At 54.0% G+C, this 19,338-nt stretch overlaps 1 protein-coding gene across 1 annotated transcript in view; it reads right to left on the reverse strand.

The window, feature by feature from the left end:
• Window positions 1-19,338, reverse strand: part of TRAPPC8 (trafficking protein particle complex subunit 8) — a 60,790-nt gene that overhangs the window by 19,430 nt on the left and 22,022 nt on the right. Inside the window, exons 14-22 of the mRNA XM_078875712.1 lie at window positions 19,018-19,242; window positions 17,494-17,602; window positions 16,526-16,753; window positions 9,805-9,953; window positions 8,296-8,370; window positions 7,150-7,264; window positions 5,285-5,442; window positions 3,169-3,614; window positions 1,967-2,105 (exon numbers count right to left, since the gene is read on the reverse strand). Coding sequence (XP_078731838.1) covers window positions 1,967-2,105; window positions 3,169-3,614; window positions 5,285-5,442; window positions 7,150-7,264; window positions 8,296-8,370; window positions 9,805-9,953; window positions 16,526-16,753; window positions 17,494-17,602; window positions 19,018-19,242 — 1,644 coding nt within the window. The remainder of the gene's footprint in view (window positions 1-1,966; window positions 2,106-3,168; window positions 3,615-5,284; window positions 5,443-7,149; window positions 7,265-8,295; window positions 8,371-9,804; window positions 9,954-16,525; window positions 16,754-17,493; window positions 17,603-19,017; window positions 19,243-19,338) is intronic.

Consider the following 19,338-nt stretch of genomic DNA (forward strand, 5'->3'; position numbering starts at 1 on the left):
AAGAAAAATCCACATGACCACGGGGGAGAGAGGCATGCAAACGTCAAATATACAGCAGGTGTTAGGGTCGGGATCGAACCCACGACCTCCTGTATACCAGGCGAGGTAGTTAACATCTCGCCACCATGGCGGCCTGTGACAAGAAGTGAAAGTGAAAAGAAGAGCCACGTTTTCAAATTCGGTAACAAAAAACCTCAATGAATTTCAAGAGCCTCAATGAAGGTGCACACACAATGGTCCTTCATAAATAATGTTATGAAGCAGTCATTACTTAAAGAGCCGCATGTGGCTCCAGAGACGCCGGTTGCTGACCCCTGTCCAATGCACACATGCCTGTCAACCCATACGGTTTACACCCTGTAGCCTTGTACAGGGAAATTGAGTTTTCAAGTCCATACAGCGCACAGCCGTTTCAATACACATTTTTTTAGTCTGTTTGTTTGTGTTTCTCCCTTGTGATGGGACTTTGTATGATGGACGCTCGGGGTGACCACTAAGGTCTGAATTGGTCTGTAATAAGGTAGGACACTGATAAGGGGTTGACAGGTATGTGTGCACATGTATGGCTTTTTTGATGAAGGGGGTTAAAGAGGGCCCTTTCCCCATGCCGTGTGGGTCACGGGGGTTACTTGACCATAACCCTCGCGAGCACTTCACACCCTCATTTGCCACCGATGTTAGCCGCCATGGCCGGGAATTGAACTGGGGCCCGACAGATTAATAACACGGCGCACCAACCACCGTGCTACCACTCCACCGCCGCTCCACATGACAGTTCCGCATCGATTCTCCCCCCACCTTCTCACGGCTAAAGATGCCACCAGAGCAAATGCGAATACATTTGGGTAATTTTTTTTTAGTTTTCTCTCCCGCTCTCTCTCTCGAGAGTAGAAACTTGAACAGAAGCCCCCTGTTCACCGAGCACAGGCGCCGCCGGTGCGTAGGCAGCGCATGCGAGCGGGCTGCCGCACAGAGCCCGTTGACCGAATGACCACTCTGCCGGTTGTTCCAAGGGCGCCGGAGAGAAACGCGAGCGGAGAGCTCTTTACATGTGGCCAAACTTCCAAACGAATCATTTCCGGGATTTGACGAGTGGGGGATTGGCCGGCCGGTCGCCGATGGGGCCCCGTGGGGAGCGAGTGTGGGCGGCGGAGGGGGAGATATTGCGGGCAATCCATAACCGACAAGGGCGACAAAATATTCACGTCGTGACCACCGCCTTACCCTCTTTTACCAGCCACCACCAACCCCTGCCAGGCACTCAACTGGCATTTAATAAACAACACCTGGTTTGAGGTGTGTGTGTGTTAGTAGTGAGTCTCACCTGGTTGAGGTGTGTGTTAGTGGTCTCACCTGGTTGAGGCGTGTGTGTGTGTTAGTGGTCTCACCTGTTTGAGGCATGTGTGTGTGTGTTAGTGGTCTCAAGGTGCATATGGCCTGGCACAAGCGTCGTGGTGACGTCACCGCCACTTAGTGGCGAATGGTGGTTGTTGTTGTTGTTTTTGGTCTCCCGTGGTTGAGGCGTGTGTGTTTGTGTTAGTGATCTCGCCTGTTTGAGGCGTGTGTGTGTTAGTGGTCTCACCTGGTTGAGGCGTGTGTGTGTGTGTGTTAGTGGTCTCACCTGGTTGAGGCGTGTGTGTGTGTGTTAGTGGTCTCACCTGGTTGAGGCGTGTGTGTGTGTTAGTGGTCTCACCTGGTTGAGGCGTGTGTGTGTGTGTTAGTGGTCTCACCTGGTTGAGGCGTGTGTGTGTGTGTGTTAGTGGTCTCACCTGTTTGAGGCGTGTGTGTGTTAGTGGTCTCACCTGTTTGAGGCGTGTGTGTGTGTGTGTGTGTTAGTGGTCTCACCTGGTTGAGGCGTGTGCGTGTGTGTGTTAGTGGTCTCACCTGGTTGAGGCGTGTGCGTGTGTTAGTGGTCTCACCTGTTTGAGGCGTGTGTGTGTGTGCGTGTGTTAGTGGCGAGCCTCACCTGGTTGAGGTTCTCGATGTTGAGCTGCAGCAGGAGGGAGTGCGCATCGCGCTGCACCCGGTGGCTCCGTGCTGCTTTGGCCGTCAGCCGGAGCGAGCGAGCGGTGCACACCACCGCCGTGTGCCGCAGCACGCGGTGACTGCGGTGGGGGTGGTCGAGAAGAAACGGCGAGTTACCGCAAAGCCTCGACTCGCAGAGGACCGCCGGGTGGCAGCTTTAGGGGACTTACGGCAGAGGTCGCAATCGGGTACCCGATACCCGTACCCTACCCGATACACGGCTACCCGTACCCGGCCAGGTACGGGTACCCGTTTGCGACCCTGGTGCGGCCGGGTACGGGTAGGCCGTGAGTCACTGGCGAGTCACCGTTTGTCACTCATTTCCCAACGTCTTGTCTCTTCTCACAATTCAAGTTCCTAGTATCAACCCACCCGCGCCTGCAACATGGCTTCATCCCAGAGGTCGCAATCGGGTACCCGATACCCGTACCCTACACGATACCCGGCCGGGTACGGGTAACCGGGTATCGGGTAGGGTACGGGTACCCGTTTGCGACCCTGGTGCGGCCGGGTACGGGTACGGGTAAGGAATCAAAACCCGTTTGCGACCTCTGACTTACGGGGAGGGGGGGGGGAACAACAACAAAAATTGGAACCAAACAGCGGAAATAAATAATCAACGACGATGTGCCTAAAGAACTGAGGATAATCACCAGCTGCGACGTACGGGTGGCAAGCGAGCGTGCGCACGCGTTCGCGGGGCACTGCGGAGAAATTCACCACTTTTCCCGCGATCAGAGACGTCTGCAAGTCGCGGGGCGTTGGGTCCCCCCCCCCCCCGTTCACCGCCGAATCTCGGAAACGCTCGCAATCGACTCGGCGTTCATTTCATTTCGAGAGGCGTCCGTGGCGCCGTTCTTTTCAAAGACGTTGTTACTCCGTTGCAGAAAACTGAGGCGGTTCTCATCTCCTCTCACATGGCATTCCACATTCCTATGGCAAGGGCGAGTCAATCCAGAGGACATAACACCTGCTGACTTTCTCCATGAAACGGGCACGCATTTTATCGACCCCCCACAGACTGATGATGGCCCGAGTCAACTGACCAATCAGGATTTCAGCTCGCGATAACCTTTCCCCTGATGCCATCGGAAGGTTGATTTCACTCGGGGGGGCGGGAGGGGCAAGAGGGGGGGGGTCCACCTGAGCTTGGGGTGCCTCTCCGCCCCCTCGTAGTAGAAGATGAAGTTCACTTCGTGGACTCCCTCCTCCTCGGGCCCGCGGATCCACATGGGCAGCCGGAGGGTCGCGCCGGGCTCCAGCCGGCCGTGCGGCAGCGGCACCTCCACGATGCCGTGGGACGCCGCCGTCGCCGCCGGGGGGCGTCCCCGGGGCTGCGTCGGCGGCGCCGGCGCCGGCTGCTGCGGCACGGGGGTGACGCAGGGCTGGGCCGGGCGCGGCCTCGTGGCGTAGGTGCCGGCGGCGGTGAAGCCGGGGGCGGTGGCGCCGTCGCCGAAGGTGAAGAATTCGGGGTTGCGGGAGGCGACGCGGAGCGAGAGCAGCGGCCGCGACCCCACGTTGGCGAACTCCGCGTGCGTCTTCTGGATCTCGCCGCACAGCAGCGCCGACGGGAAGTTTATGAAGAAGACCTGCGAGGTTGGGGTGGGGGGGGGCGTTTGTCGACCGCCGTTAAGGTCAACAGCGGGAGTGTTCGCACGGAGGTCACGGTGACCGCACCGAAACGGCAGACTTGGAGTCGAAAGTGAAGTGGAGTTTGTATGTTCCCCCCCCCCCCTCCCAGCACCGGAAGCCGCAGCTCCCTCCCCCCACTCCCCGTTCTACTGTTCTGGACCAGAGGTCACTTGAAGGGATGTCAGAGGCAGCTCTGTGGTATCCACTTTTGTGGGGGCTTTCTGTTACCGCAAAACGCTCGAGCGGCTTTGCGAAAGACGCAATGTAACGATCGTAAAATTTTACTTTCTGGCATTGTAAAATTTAAATTAACTCGTAAAACCCTTGCTTAGCGAATCATAACATTCACAGTAAGAGAGGAGCGTTCGTTTTGATGCGTGAAATAAATCAAGGCCACATCTCAATGCCACCGTCTTTTCCAACGACCTTCAGCAACATTTAATGGGAATGAGGAACGAGTTGATGATAGCGGGTTCCCCCCTTGAGGGTGAAAAACTGTGGAGTGATACATTAATTAGTCGTGAAACACAACACTGCATAAAATCACTGTGAGATCAAAGGGAAAGCTAAACATATTATAACAATGTGTGTGTGGATCATCACAGCTGCTTGGTCATAACGAGCATTGATAATAATAAAGCACCTTTCAAATTAGCAATTTCAAATTGCGCCCAGTTATCTGTATGTTGAACATATTTTGCGCAAAGTACATAGCCAACCGTGCCAATCGGAGGTGTTAAATCAGTTGCAGTTATTACTGTAGAGATCTTTTTCAGAAGTGACATGGCCACAAATGTTATCTCCACAAAGTGGCTCATCATCACGTGGAGATTTATTACAGCCAAACACTCTAAACGCGTGATGTTGATTCTAAATGTGGAGGGAAAAACCAGAGAACCCGGAGAAAAGTCCACGTGACCACGGGGAGAGAGACACGCAAACTCCAAATATAGATGGGTCAGGGTCGGGATCAAACCAACCATTTCCTGTATATCAGGTGAGGTATTTAAACATCTTGCCACTGTGGCACCCAGTCCAAGGTTGCAGTTCGCACTCAACTTTTATAGCAAAGATAATCGGTCAAACAACCTACCCGAGCAATGGCATCCACGATCACAAAAACCTACACTCATCTGGTATGGGCGGTCAGCCAATCTAACGGAGCAATGCCATCCGCCCAAGTGCTTGGGCCGGGAAAGGCACCGCTCTGCTTGCTGTTTTTAAGTTTTGTTGTCCTTCCCCCACATCTCCGATTGGCTACGGACGGTGCGAAAGAAGTTCAATACACATGGAGGAAGGGCAAAAATCTACCAGTAGGGATGCGCTGCTGGCAGTGTGGTCGAACCTAGGGGACCCCCCTTCACCGCCCCCCCCCCCAAGTGGCAGCTGTCCCTGTGCGGCTCAAGCAACTCAGCACCTGGCCTGACAGCGGGTGCCAGCCTGCCAGTAGTGGCGGAGGGGGGGCGGGCGACGGCGATGACTGCGAATAAACACGGCCACCGTTTTACGCACGGCGTCATAGATGTGCGACCGCATTACGACAACGCTACGTAGCTCTGCAACGTCGAGCGAACCCACTGCGGCGCGAGCCGGGGCACAAGCCCGAGTTGTCGTAGCGACGTGGCACCTGCAGCAGGGGCATCGGCGGGGTGACGAGGGGGTCGAGCCGCCGGTCGGGCCCGTACTGCACGGTCGTCTTCTCGGCCAGCGTGCCGTTGAGCCGAGGGCCTTGCACCTCCAGGTCCTGGCGGCCACGCACCACCATTCCGTTTCCCGGCACCTTCACTGCACGCGCACAGCGAGACGCGGGTGGGTGAGTGTCGGATGAGTGGAGTGGGTGAGTGTTGGATGAATGAGTGGGTGGATAGGTGGATGTGTGGGTGGGTGGGAAAGTGAGTGGGTGAATCAGTAAGTGGGTGAGTGAGTAGGTCAGTGAGTAAGTGGGTAGCTGAGTAAGTGGGAGAGTGAGTTGGTGAGCAGGTGGGTGAGTGGGTAAGCCAGTGAGTAGGTCAGTGGTAGGTTGGTGAAGGCGGGGAACACAGATATTGGGAGTGTACTACAGTACAACAATGGCGTTTGCTGTACAGCCCACAATCTAGCCCCACAGAAGCCGACAAGACCTAGGCTAGAACTAATTGTAACAATAATCAGTCACATTTGGCATTTTTCCCATTCGTACACCACAGGGCTACCGCAAAGGTGCTATGCTTCACATACATAGCCTGCATCACCACCACCAGCACGAAAAAGTCACTTAATGATTACACCCATGATTACTCCGATAAGCACAGTTGGCTACGTACGGTACATGCAAAGTTCAACGCACATATAAAGTGAACGAGTGTTCGTGCAAAATCACAAAAGTGTCCGCATGTGAATCTCTTCTTGGCGTGGGTAAAACTATTGGCGGCCAGCAACTGGAGAGGAAGAGCGGACCCAGGAAGAGGAAATTATTCGTAGAGCAGAAACTTTTATTTATTTCATAGAAGCCTCTGATTAGCTTAACCCAAGCGGCTGACCATTGCAACACTGGTGATGACTATCGGGGGGGAAGGGGGGGGGGGGCGACCAACTAAAGTAGAGCTCCGTTTTGTTTGTCATCGGTCTGATGCGTCACTTAATTTCACGTCACACCATCAGTTAAAATGGAGTGGACGTTCCTCCGTTCGAGCACTGCTTTCCCGAAAGGCGCCGTTCACGTGGTTCTTCAACGCAATGCGAGAAATCCGATTTGTTATCATTGTTGTCGTTATCATCGTCGTCGTCATTGTCCCGTGTTGAAGAAAATTCACGCGCACCGCGTGCAATCGGCAAACACTTTGCCAACACGCGCGGCGTCGTCCTCCGGAGCGTGACATCGGCGACAATAGCGCCACGTGACAAACGTGACAAACTTTTAGCGGAGCCTTTTCCTCTGTGTTTTTTGGAAACCCTTCGGATGAAAGTGGACAGATTTCTGTAGGGCAAATCCCAAGTAGCAACAACTCCATACTTAAGTTAAATTCATTTTGGATCATCTGAACCAGAGTAAACTACTAAACTATTCTTTTTATATTTTACTAGGTGAGGCCCCACTGAGCTATATAGTTATTTTTCAGACGCGACCTGGCTATCACAAATGATAGCTCATGGAAGTGGCTTCTCACGCGGAAATTTATCGCAGCCAAACACGCAAAATGTATTTTTCAAAATGTGGAGGGAAAAACCGGAGAACCTGCAGAAAAATTCACGTGACCACGCGGAGAGAGAGACACGCAAACTCCAAATTTTCAGGCGTCAGTGTTGGGATCGAACGCACGACCTCCTGTATCCAAGGTGAGATAGTGACATCTTGCCCCCCCTAACCCCCCACCCATCCGAGCATGTTACATACGGAGAGTTGGAACGCTCTTAACGTATTCAACCTTGGCTGCAACGCGACAATGCAATCGAATCTCGCGGCATGCGCCCGAGATTCCAGGCGGCGTAGTGTTGGTCGCCCCGCGAGCGAACCTGCGCTCATGGGATCTTTGGGGTCGACGGCCGCCGAGGGAAGGGTGCTGAGGCTGTAGACGAGGCCCAAGATGTGCAGCTCCCCCGTCTGCTTCGGCAAGAGACGCAGTCTCGCCTGCGCCACCACGCACACGGGAGCACGGCGACGGATTTGGGACTTCCTCGATGGAATGCATTTTGGAATGGTTCGCGATGTTAGGAGGAGCCACACGAAACAGAGGTGGATGGACAACAAGGGCTGTACCGCGGAGGGGAAGGTGTGCTTTTCTCTGGATGGACAACAAGGCTGTAGCATGGAGGATAAGGCGTTATTTCTCTGGATGCTTTCTCTGCGTGGACAAGGCAATACTGTGGTGAATAAGGCGTGCTTTCTTTGGTTGCCTTCTCTTGATGGCTGTACTGTGTAGGATAAGGCGTGTTTTCTCTCGCACATACACCATGGGCAAGAGCGGTCGTGGTGCTCTGGAAGAAGAATCATGTTCAGCAGCCCGAACTACTCACCCAGGGCAAACCACGCAAAGTAAAGTGTCAACCGCATCCATCCATTTGGTCATCAATCAGTCAAGTCAGTCCATTACACATTCCGTCCATCAGCACGTCCGTTCGTCTGTCAGTCATGCCGCCCATCAATCAGTCATTCCGTCTGTCAGTCACTCAGTCGGTCAGTCATTACATTTGTCAGTCAGTTAGACATTCTGTATGTCCATCAGTTATTCAGTCCATCAGTCAGTTAGTCATTCCGTTGTCGGTCCGTCAGTCCGTTTCGTCAGTCAGTCCCATGCCAAGCTCGCACTAATGAATTTCTGGCTTTGGCTCTAGATTTCAGGCGCCCCCGTGATTAAACCGGGTTCTCACCAATGACCGCAAAAACAACAACAAAATTGACCATCACATACAGTTTAGATTTACACTTTCTTTGGATAAATACCAATGGTAAGAAGTAAAAAAAACAGAGAAAACTGTTTGACTGCCATGTGACGAGCATCACCCTGCACCGGGGCTGGTGGGAATGTACCACCCGTGTGGATGTACGCATGTTGAACTTCTTTCGCACTGTACGTAGCCAACCGTGCTTAAACGGAGGTGCAGATGAGAGGTCACCTGAAGGGCTGCTGTGTTAGTGAATGTGCGAGCGGGTCAACTCACGGTTTTGGTCTCCTCGCTCTGCAGAACAAACTCAGGATTGACTTCCGTGTGGATGAGGTCACTTCCTGCTGGCATCTGTGGGAACAGAGAGGACGTGTGAGATGGTGATGGCGGTGGCACGGGGTGGGGGCTGGTCAGGTGCCTAGCGGGTGACCACCAAGAAGAGGTCCTGGGTTCGAATTCAGGTATCAGCCGCCCAACCACAGTGGTGAAACTGGGTTCTCAAGAATAGAGAGTTCGTCTCAACCTGGTGACCAAATACTGCATAAAAAAATCACATTATACGGGCACAACTGAGATCCTATTTGTTTATCCAGGTTTAAACTATTAGCTCTTTTTCAGAGGTGACCTGGCCACATATAATAGCTCAACAAAAGTGGCTCATCATGTGGAAATGTATAGCAGCCAAATAATCTAAACGGATGTTTCTTAATGTGGAGGGAAAAACCAGAGGTCCCGGAGAAAAATCCACGCGGCCGTGGGGAGAGACAGAACATGCAAACTCCAAATATACAGGCGATCGCACCCACAACCTTCTGTACACAAGGCGAGGTAGTTAACATCTCGCCGCAACGGCACCCCAATCAGTTCTCCTGGCGCGGAAGTTAAAAAACGACAGGGGTTGAGATGGCTACACCACAGTAAGCCGATCCGGCAAGCTGCGAGCGGTGGGGTCAAGTGTGTGTGTACCTCTCACCTCTTCCATGACATCTGGGGCCACGGTGGAAGAGCAGGCAGAACATGCCCCCTGGAGAGTGGGCTCGTTAGAGCTCTCTCTTAAGTGGGGGCCCATTTTTCTGCCAGCAGTGGCATTAGCAGGCAATTGCAGGGCTGCCCCTTTACTTATATGTACAACAACAACAGGGCACTGAAGGGCAAGCGGAATGCAATTTTGGAGGTTTTTTTTTTTTTTGCCCTAGGACATTTTCAGCAAAGGCACCGGACTCGAAAAACAAACACGCGAACAGGCGGGCCGCGTGAAACGAAGACACCGGCCGTGTGAAACGAAGACACGGGGGCCATATCAGGCCCTCACCCGGTGACGTTGAGAAGCTAGGCGAGTGCCGACAATGCCGCTCTCTGCATCACGACATGGACCTGCCCTTTGAGACTGGTGGCGCGGTCACGATCGCGACGAGGGCGGTGAGGGCGATGACGAGCACGACGACGAGGGCTACGACGATGGTGGGCGTGACGACGAGCGCGACGATGAAAAGGGTGATGAAGAGGATGATGACGAGGGCTACGACGACGAGGGTGACGACAAGGGCGACCACGATGGCGGGTGTGATGATGAGCGTGACGACGACGAGGGTGATGACAAGGGCGACCACGATGGCGGGTGTGATGATGAGCGTGACGACGACGAGGGTGATGACGAGGGCTATGACGACGTGGGCGATAACGAGCGCGGCGACGAGGGTGATGACGAGGGCGGCAATGAGGGCGATGACGATGAAGAGTGCGACGACGACGACGAGTTCGATGATGAAGAGCGCGACGTCTCACCTTCTCGTTGGTGACGGCGGATGGCGAGGTGTCGGCCGGCGCCGGGGAGAGAAAATCCCGTGCCTGGAACTTCCAGAGCAGCGCCAGGTCGGTCAGCACCAGCGGGATCTTCAGGGGGTTCTTGAAGCACACCTCCACCGTGATGGGCTCTGAAAGCACACACACACACACGAGACATCAATAATGGGTATCGGTAAAAACCAACAGCCTTTATCGGAAACAATACAACATGGATGTATATAGCGGCCGCTGTCAAGACGCTCCGGGATCATTCATTTTATACAGAGAGAGAGAGAGAGGCAGTCGGTCATCAGCAGAGAAGAAGAAAGTCATGAGTGTCGAGTTGAACAGGGGCAGGGAATCAACAGCGTAGATGGCTTGGGGAAGGGAGTTCCAGACCATGGGGGCAGCAAAGAATGAGCGATATCCCACTGAGCAAAGGCTGTGTGTGGGCTTCAACAAAAAGCCTTGGGGTTGCTGGAGCGGAGAGTTAATGGAGGGGAGTAGAGTGAGATGAGAGAGGAGAGGCAAGAGAGTGGGTGGAGGGGAGTGGATTAGAGGGGAGAGGTAGGAGAGTGGGTGGAGGGGAGTAAAGTGACATGAGAGGGGAGAGGTAAGGGAGTGTGTGGAGGGGAGTAGAGTGAGATGAGAGGGGAGAGGTAGGGGAGTGCGTGGAGGGGAGCGGAGTGAGATGAGAGGGGAGAGGTAGGGGAGTGTGTGGAGGGGAGTAGAGTGAGATGAGAGGGGAGAGGTAGAAAAGTGTGTGGAGGGGAGTAGAGTGAGATGAGAGGGGAGAGGTAGGGGAGTTCGTGGAGGGGAGTAGAGTGAGATGAGAGGGGAGAGGTAGGGGAGTTTGTGGAGGGGAGTAGAGTGAGATGAGAGGGGAGAGGTAGGGGAGTGCGTGGAGGGGAGCGGAGTGAGATGAGAGGGGAGAGGTAGGGGAGTGTGTGGAGGGGAGTAGAGTGAGATGAGAGGGGAGAGGTAGAAAAGTGTGTGGAGGGGAGTAGAGTGAGATGAGAGGGGAGAGGTAGGGGAGTTTGTGGAGGGGAGTAGAGTGAGATGAGAGGGGAGAGGTAGGGGAGTGTGTGGAGGGGAGTAGAGTGAGATGAGAGGGGAGAGGTAGGGGAGTGTGTGGAGGGGAGTAGAGTGAGATGAGAGGGGAGAGGTAGGGGAGTTTGTGGAGGGGAGTAGAGTGAGATGAGAGGGGAGAGGTAGGGGAGTGTGTGGAGGGGAGTAGAGTGAGATGAGAGGGGAGAGGTAGGGGAGTGTGTGGAGGGGAGTAGAGTGAGATGAGAGGGGAGAGGTAGGGGAGTGTGTGGAGGGGAGTAGAGTGAGATGAGAGGGGAGAGGTAGGGGAGTGTGTGGAGGGGAGTAGAGTGAGATGAGAGGGGAGAGGTAGGGGAGTTTGTGGAGGGGAGTAGAGTGAGATGAGAGGTAGGGGAGGATCCTGCATCAGGATGTTAGGCAAGTTCTATTCACGATATTTCAGCATGAAGCTGTAATTCGGAGTACACGGATAAAAAAATCAATAATATATAATGAGGGGGTAATGTTCAAGGCTCTGCCCCAATTAGTTTCAATCCATTGCTGTATGGTGCTTTCATCAGTAGTACTAAGTGGCTCCGCTGAGCCTGACGCAATCGTCTGGCTCGCCCACTGGTGCACTCAAGTGTGCAGGCACGCCAACTGCCCGTATCAACTATCCCGCGGCGGCACGGGGGCCAGGAACAAAGGCCACATTCCCGGGCCAACATGGTGCACAGCAGCAACACAAAGACAAAGATCCCCCGCATAGCCTCAACAGACTTCGGGGGATAAGTCCCATGAAGGCTGGAACGGCACACGAGTGGGTGGCTGGCTGGCATCACGCCACTCCGCCTTTGTCTCCCCAGTGCTGATGCTTCCACACCACACCAACTGCCAAGTCAGCGCGGTGGATGGGATGGGGGGACGAGAGGTGGTGGGGGGAGCGCGTGAATAGCTGAACGCTACGAGACGACCCCCTCCCCACACAACCCTCGGAGGGCCGGTAGTCAAAACGTCACTGCTCAGCCGCTCGGAAGGAAACTTTTTTTGATTCAAGTGAACAAAAGCGAACGATTTGGCCCTCTCGTCGAGCGCGCGGTACCCACTGTTCGATCGCTCGTGCGGAGCAGAAGTGGCGAGGCGATCGCTCAGCGTCGTCGTTGCAGAGGTTCAACGGTTCGGGTCTATGCCTCCGTCTGTGTTTGTAATTCTGTAAGTCCTTGAGTCCTAAAGGAAGACTGATGTTCCTTTGCATTTCTTGGATCCCGTTGTGCGAGGCGTAACAGACCGATTTTAATCGCGAGGCGGCGAGAGACGGTGATACAATAAGGTGGCCTTCATCCAGCAGCGGACTGACCACTGCCGATGGTTATGAATGAAACAATAACGTCAACTGGTAAAGCGCCGCATAGTGTTCGTCTCGCTCTCGGCGAGGAATCGTGGACAAGCGGGGAAGGCAGCAGTCGGGCGGCGAGCCGGCACCAACAGCCGCCCAATCTCTGCATTCCTCTATATGCGAAGATATTTTCAGCCCAGCTAATGAGCGTTTATACATGTCTTGTAGCGCAATTCACGACTCCGCGGCAGGTTGCTGTTAGGGGCTCACGCCACGTTTATTAAGGGCTTACGCCAGGTTGTTAAGGGATTACACCGAACCAAAACCCCCCCTAGCCAATAACTCCCCAAGGGACAGGGTACTCGGATCCCTACACCCCGGCTAACCCGGCTCCCCACCCTGCCCCCGGGCCGGGACTACCCCCAACCTCGGCCGGTCGGGCGGAGTAGCCTCCCCTAGCCTCGTGTGAAGACCAACTACCCGAGTCCCCACTCCTACCCCCGACGAACCCCGGTTACATCCCGGGTCCCCCTTTAAATACCCCCCCGCCCGGGGGCATGACGTCACCATCCCCACGGCGCGCCTGACGCCACTCTCTGAGGGCACACGTGACGTGATGTCACCCACTACACCTCTACACATGTGGGAGGAAATCTGAGCACCCGGAGAATATGCTAGACGTGCGAGGGGGCAACACTCTCCCCTGTACAGATGGGCACGGACGATCCACATGCTGCTGTACCGCCTTCTCCTGGCGAGCCAGCGATACGGCACCTTCTAGACGCCCACGGGAAGAAGAGAGTTTCACGATATCTGAGCGGCGATCCGCCAACCCTCGCTGCTGCCTCCCAAGTGCTGGATTCGTGGCAGCCACGTGCAGTGTGACCACCGCCGCCGTCCGCCGGCTAACGATCACAATGATGATGATGAATCGTTATATTGCTGCGGCCACCACCACCACCACCAATCCTTTGACATCAATTTATAGGTCAAGGTTGGGGGGCGGGGGGGAGGCCAAGAGAAACGATTGTTGTTAAAAGTAGCAGCCTGGAAACTATTAAAGAAAGCGCGCAAACGCAACCTCACGCGAGCGGAAATTAGCGCTCTTAATTAGGGGGTGACCCCCAGGTTGTCCCCCCCCCCCCAGTCCCACGCACAGCTGACGCCAATGACGTCGATTATCGGCGCGTGTCCAAGTGGAGCGCCGCAAGGGGTTGGGAGAGAGCGGTGGGGGTTGAGCGACGGGCGCTTGCGCAAGCGAGGATTTAATTAAGAGGCAACGGTCGGACGTAAAGTCGACCGGACCCAGCGTTTCCCCCCTGGCACAGCGATGGAATAATTAAGTTCAATTAATTACGATGAGCGTGGATTAACGAGCGCAGGGGTCGTGCAAGGGGGGGCGGAGATGGTGGGTGGGTGGGTGGGTGCGGTGGGGGAAAAAACTTGGGGTACTGCTGGGAATCCCGAATGAGAAAGTAAATATTAAGTAAACTTATTTGACGTTGGTCCTCTGAGACAAGGATGATAACAAGTAGGCACTGGAATGGAAATTAGAAAATGTAATTAACAACAAGTTACGGGACTGAGCTAGCGTGCATCCCAATCGACGGTAAATTCCTAGCACACGCGGCCCAAAACCGTGCCTGCAGATGAGACCACGGATTTCTCCACTAAAGATGTCTCAATTTTCAGAATCAGAATCTTCGTGTGGACTGGAGGAATCCGATGAGGTACGACGCTCTTTTTCAAAGACGTCCAATCCAGTGACTTTATACATAGATTACACGTTTCACCGTAACATGTTGGGCAAATGAACATGAGTGAATTTTTAAATAGCGCTTAGTTTAAATCGGCAAACCCGTGGACTGGTATTGACTTTCTAAGTGTGGCCTGTAAAAAGCGACGCCAATATTGGAATTTTTTTGGTCTTTTTTCCACAATTTTCTCTCGATTATGTATATCGGCACCACGTCGTGAGAATAATTCCATTCCGGTCTCTCACGTTAGAGAAGGGCCCCGCAAAAGCGGGAATCACAGAACTCGCTATCAGATACATTCAAGCGACCATTAGGCCATACACGAGGGGAGGCAGCAGCACTTTCCCACATGCCCTGCCTGTGAGAGTAACAGAGGTGTGGACTCGAGTCATGTGACTTGGACTCGAGTCAGACTCGAGTCATGAATTTGATGACTTGCGACTCGACTTGGACTTGCATAACAATGACTTTGTCCCACCTATGAGATGTGGACTCGAGTCATGTGACTTGGACTCGAGTCAGACTCGAGTCATGAATTTTATGACTTGCGACTCGACTTGGACTTGCATAACAATGACTTTGTCCCACCTCTGGAGAGTAATGTTTGCGACGGTGGGCGAGATGTTAACTACCTCGCCTGGGATACAGGAGGTCGTGGGTTAAATCCTAACCCTGACGCCGTCTGTATATTTGGAGTTTTGTCTCCTCGTGGCCGCGTGGATTTTTCTCCGGGTCCTCCGGTTTTTCCCTCCACATTTAGAATCAATGTTCGTTTAGAGTAAATGGCTGCTTTACATGTCCAGATGATGAGCCGCTTTGTTGAGGGATAATTTGAGGCCAGGTCTCTTCTGAAAAACAGCTATATAAGCTTAGTGGGACTTACCCGATAACATTTAAGTAATTGTTTTTTTACCCTTCTATCTGGCAACAAATCTGACACCTTTTTTACAAGGAGTCATGTTTGCATAGACTACAATACCTGCAGTCATAATGCAAACAAAAAAATAACTCTGATAATGTATGCACTGTCCTTGAAGTTGATTGGTCCACACCATAGACAGCTTTCCTTAGAGACTAGTCTCACATGGGTTGGACCAGATGACGCCAAAAGGCGCACAACTCAAAGACAATGCACCATCAGAGTATGAGAGCTCGGGGTAAGCATTTACACCATTGGAACCTCATTTGCCATTAAAAAATATGACAATTGGGTAAAAAACCAATTATCATATTTTTTACTGGCAAATGAGGTTCCAATGGTGGAACATTTAAGTAGTTTAGTTTTAGTTTTCTTCATTTGTCTTTCTCAAAGTGGGAATTTTGCCAGATTAAAAAATAATTGTGTTACTTCGGCCTAAACTTGACAGACGGTGGCAGCTGTTCAGCGCCAACCTTTTAAATCCATCTCCGATCAGCGGCGCTGACCCAAAAAGCTACGGTCCAATCGCCGCAGCAGCGGCAGCAGCATGGCTGTAAAGACCACCGTCTCTTCTGTGATGGGGGGGGGCAGTGGCGGAGGTGGCGTCGCTGCCTGTCTGCGTGCGCCAGCACACCGTTAAGCCTCTTACAAACAGCTTGAAACGGCGCGCGTATGCATCGCGCCACACCTCTCCACGGCGCCCCCCTCCTCCCCTCCCCGGCTTTGTAAAAACAATCAAAGCGTGACCGCTGAAGGGTATTATTTGTTTGCACGTTACTTATTTCCTGCGGGACGGACGATAATCACCCGAAGCTCTGTGTTGGCGCTCATTTGAACGGGAAGAGGTCGCGAGGGTTTGAACGGCCGATCGGGGCCTCGACTCGGCTCAATGCCCTTCAAGAGTGAACGCCGTTCCAAGCCGGCAAAGCCAGTCTATAATTATTAAGACAGCCTGGGGTTTGTTGTTTCAGGAGTCGACCGAGCAGAGAATTGCTCACGCGGAAACACACACGTACGCAAAGGGGGATGTGCGTCTTGGGCATGCGCTCACACACAGGTGGTTCAGATAATCATCACTGCTATTGGCCGTGAGCGGGAATCGAACTCAGGTAGCTGGGTTCATAGCACGTCGCGTTAAACACTCAGCCACCGCTCCACACACACACACGTGCACAACAAAAACGATAACCGCCATTCGCCAAACTAAGTGCCGGTGACATCACCACGGCACTTGTGCCAGGCTATGTGCACTTTAAGGCCACGTGAAGTGTCGAACGCCCCGGCTGGCAGGAGGTCCCGGGAAAAACCCAGGTGCAAAGCATGCACACAATGGCAAAAATCCCCCCGTATAGCCTTAACAGACTGTTGGGGCAAGTGTTGTTAGCGAACACTTATGAAGGCCGGCATGGCACACAAGGGGGTGGGTGGCCAGCAGCACGCCCGACTGCCTTTGTCTCACCAGTGGCGATGTTTACACATCTCACAAGGTACTCATTTGAGTCACATTCATCACCCGAGGGGAGGCTCAGGCATTGATTCTGATAATCGTCGCCGGTGTCGGCTTTGAGTGAAAATCTAGCTGGGACAGCCAGGTTCGTAGCTCAGCACACCAACCGCTACACTACCGCTCCCTGCACACACACACACACCACACACATACCCGCGTGCGCACGGCGCACCCACCGTGCAGCACCGCGACGGGCGGGCGCGTGTTGTCGGTGTGCGCGCTCAGGCACTGCTGGTAGGGGGCCAGGGCCGAGGAGGAGGCGGACGTGGGGCCGCCGCCGCTGCCGCCCCCCCGCGCGGCCGTCGCCGCCGACACCAACACCTCCTCCAGCTCGCGCCACTGCACCGCCGCTTCGCGGTCGTACTCCTGGTCCAGCGAGATGTGAGTCGCCGCCTGCATCTCGCCTGCCGCGCCGGGACAACGGGGAGAGGCGAGGGGGGCGGTGAGGGGTTTGGAGTGAGGGGGGGGGGTCACACCTCCCGTCGTGGCGAGCAGTGCTCGACATTGGCATTTAGCTCCTGGACATATTGCGGCCTTCCGCAATAGAATAAGACTTCCAATGGATATGCAAGTTAAACACGTAGGCTTTCGCGAATAACATAATTCATAATAAAGGAAGGCTTCTTCACAATTGTGGCAAATCGTCTCATGAAGCTGTTTTTAATCACCAGCTAAACGTCGTACTCAAAGTGTGATGAGTTTACTCTCCGCCACACCGGTGTGCTGAAGTAATAGCTAATTGTCACTTTTTGTTCAGGTGACAAACCTTACCAAGATGGCAGCCTTCACGCGGCTCACATTCGTCGTGATTACTCACTCTCTGTCGAGTGAGAAATCACGACGATTGACATCAACGCGGCGACCGAACATTGATCATCGACCTCCCCGTCTCCAAAGCAACAACAAACACCTTTAACACGTAGGCTTTCGCGACCAATATAAACACCTAAGCAATTGGCTGTGTCGGGCGGTGGTGGGTTTAACGACACATTCAAAATTCACGTGACCTAACCCTAAAAATATCCTTTATTATTATCGTCACACGTGTGTGCCCGTGTGCCTGTGTTCGCGTGCGCCTTTTTTTCTCGCGCGTGTGTGCTCCCGCCGTGCCGTGCGTAGCGCGGCGACGCCATGGAGGCCTCACCCTGCGCGGGTTTGTGGTCGTGGCCGAGGAAGAGACGCGTGGCGGCGCTGTCGACGTACGGCAGGGGCAGCTGCGGGAGCGGGTCCTCTGGACCCGCGCCGCTCACGTGCTATGCACGCGCAAACACACGGCGACACAACGCAGCGTCAAGTCTCGCTTACGGACACAAATGTATGAACGTACATGGGATTAACTTCTTTCTCATCGTACGTAGCTAACCGTGGTAATCGGAGGTGCGGGGGAAGGACAACAAACTAAATACAAAAGCACGCGGAGCGTAATTTTTGTTATGCTTCATACACATCGCAGTATTAACCAGGGCGACCATTGGGCTCAAACCACGAACCTCTGCAACTCCCCGCTTTGGCCACATCACCCCCCCAGTTATGTCACAGCGAAATAATAACGCAGTTACACAAACGGCAAAAAAAAAACTATCGGCTTATGATGTTACACAATGCGTTATGTCACCGTGACATACAACAACACTGAAATGAAACACGGAGCAAACCAAAGACCAGATTGCTTCTTATACTAAGCGACGTCCCGGTGCGATATCATGTACACGGGTACATATACAGGACATATACACGGCTCGCACACACGAGGAGCATAAACTCAGGAGTTTATGGATGCGAGCTGCGACTAAAACGACCTGTGCGCGGCCTGATTACAATTATAATTCTGTGTCTGTTCCCTCCTACAGATGGAACAGATGTCCTGCCTTCTTCTGGTGAGCCAGGGGTACGGCAACCTCCTCGACGCCCGTAGGAAGGGAGTCTCACAACATGTGTGTGTGACCCACCAACCCTTGTTGCTGCCTTCTCAGTGCTGTGTTACAGGCAGCCAAGTGCGGCGTAGTGCTGGATTACAGGCAGCCACGTGCAGCGTACCTTGTACACGTAGAGATACTCGCGCAGTCTCTCACGCCCGTGCACCTTGTACACGTAGAGATACTCGCGCAGTCTCTCACGCCCGCGTACCTTGTACACGTAGAGATACTCGCGCAGTCTCTCACGCCCGTGTACCTTGTACACGTAGAGATACTCGCGCAGTCTCTCACGCCCGTGCACCTTGTACACGTAGAGATACTCGCGCAGTCTCTCACGCCCGCGTACCTTGTACACGTAGAGATACTCGCGCAGTCTCTCACGCCCGCGTACCTTGTACACGTAGAGATACTCGCGCAGTCTCTCACGCCCGCGTACCTTGTACACGTAGAGATACTCGCGCAGTCTCTCACGCCCGCGTACCTTGTACACGTAGAGATACTCGCGCAGTCTCTCACGCCCGCGTACCTTGTACACGTAGAGATACTCGCGCAGTCTCTCACGCCCGCGTACCTTGTACACGTAGAGATACTCGTACCGTGTCTCACGCCCGCGTACCTTGTACACGTAGAGATACTCGCGCAGTCTCTCACGCCCGTGTACCTTGTACACGTAGAGATACTCGTGCTGTGTCTCACGCCCGCGTACCTTGTACACGTAGAGATACTCGTGCCGTGTCTCACAGCCCGCGTACCTTGTACACGTAGAGATACTCGCGCAGGAACGCGGCCTGCTGGATGGGCGACTGCCGGCTCTCATTGATGAGGATGTGGCGGAACGCCGACACGGAGTTGTCGAGCTGCCGCAGGGTGAAGGACTGCCGCCCGATGGTCAAATTGATGTGGTCCTCGGCCAGCGACCAGCCCTTGCCCTTGTAGACCTGCAGTGCCTGGCTGTAGCAGCGCAGGGAGTGCTTCCTCTGCGACGGAAGGGGGAAGGCCATGAGCCACAGTGGCGAATTTACGGTTCGGTCATCGCTCCAATCACCACGTGTTCGCGAAATACCCCTTATTTC

Source organism: Lampetra fluviatilis, chromosome 42 (assembly GCF_964198595.1).
Source record: "Lampetra fluviatilis chromosome 42, kcLamFluv1.1, whole genome shotgun sequence".
NCBI lineage: Eukaryota > Metazoa > Chordata > Hyperoartia > Petromyzontiformes > Petromyzontidae > Lampetra > Lampetra fluviatilis.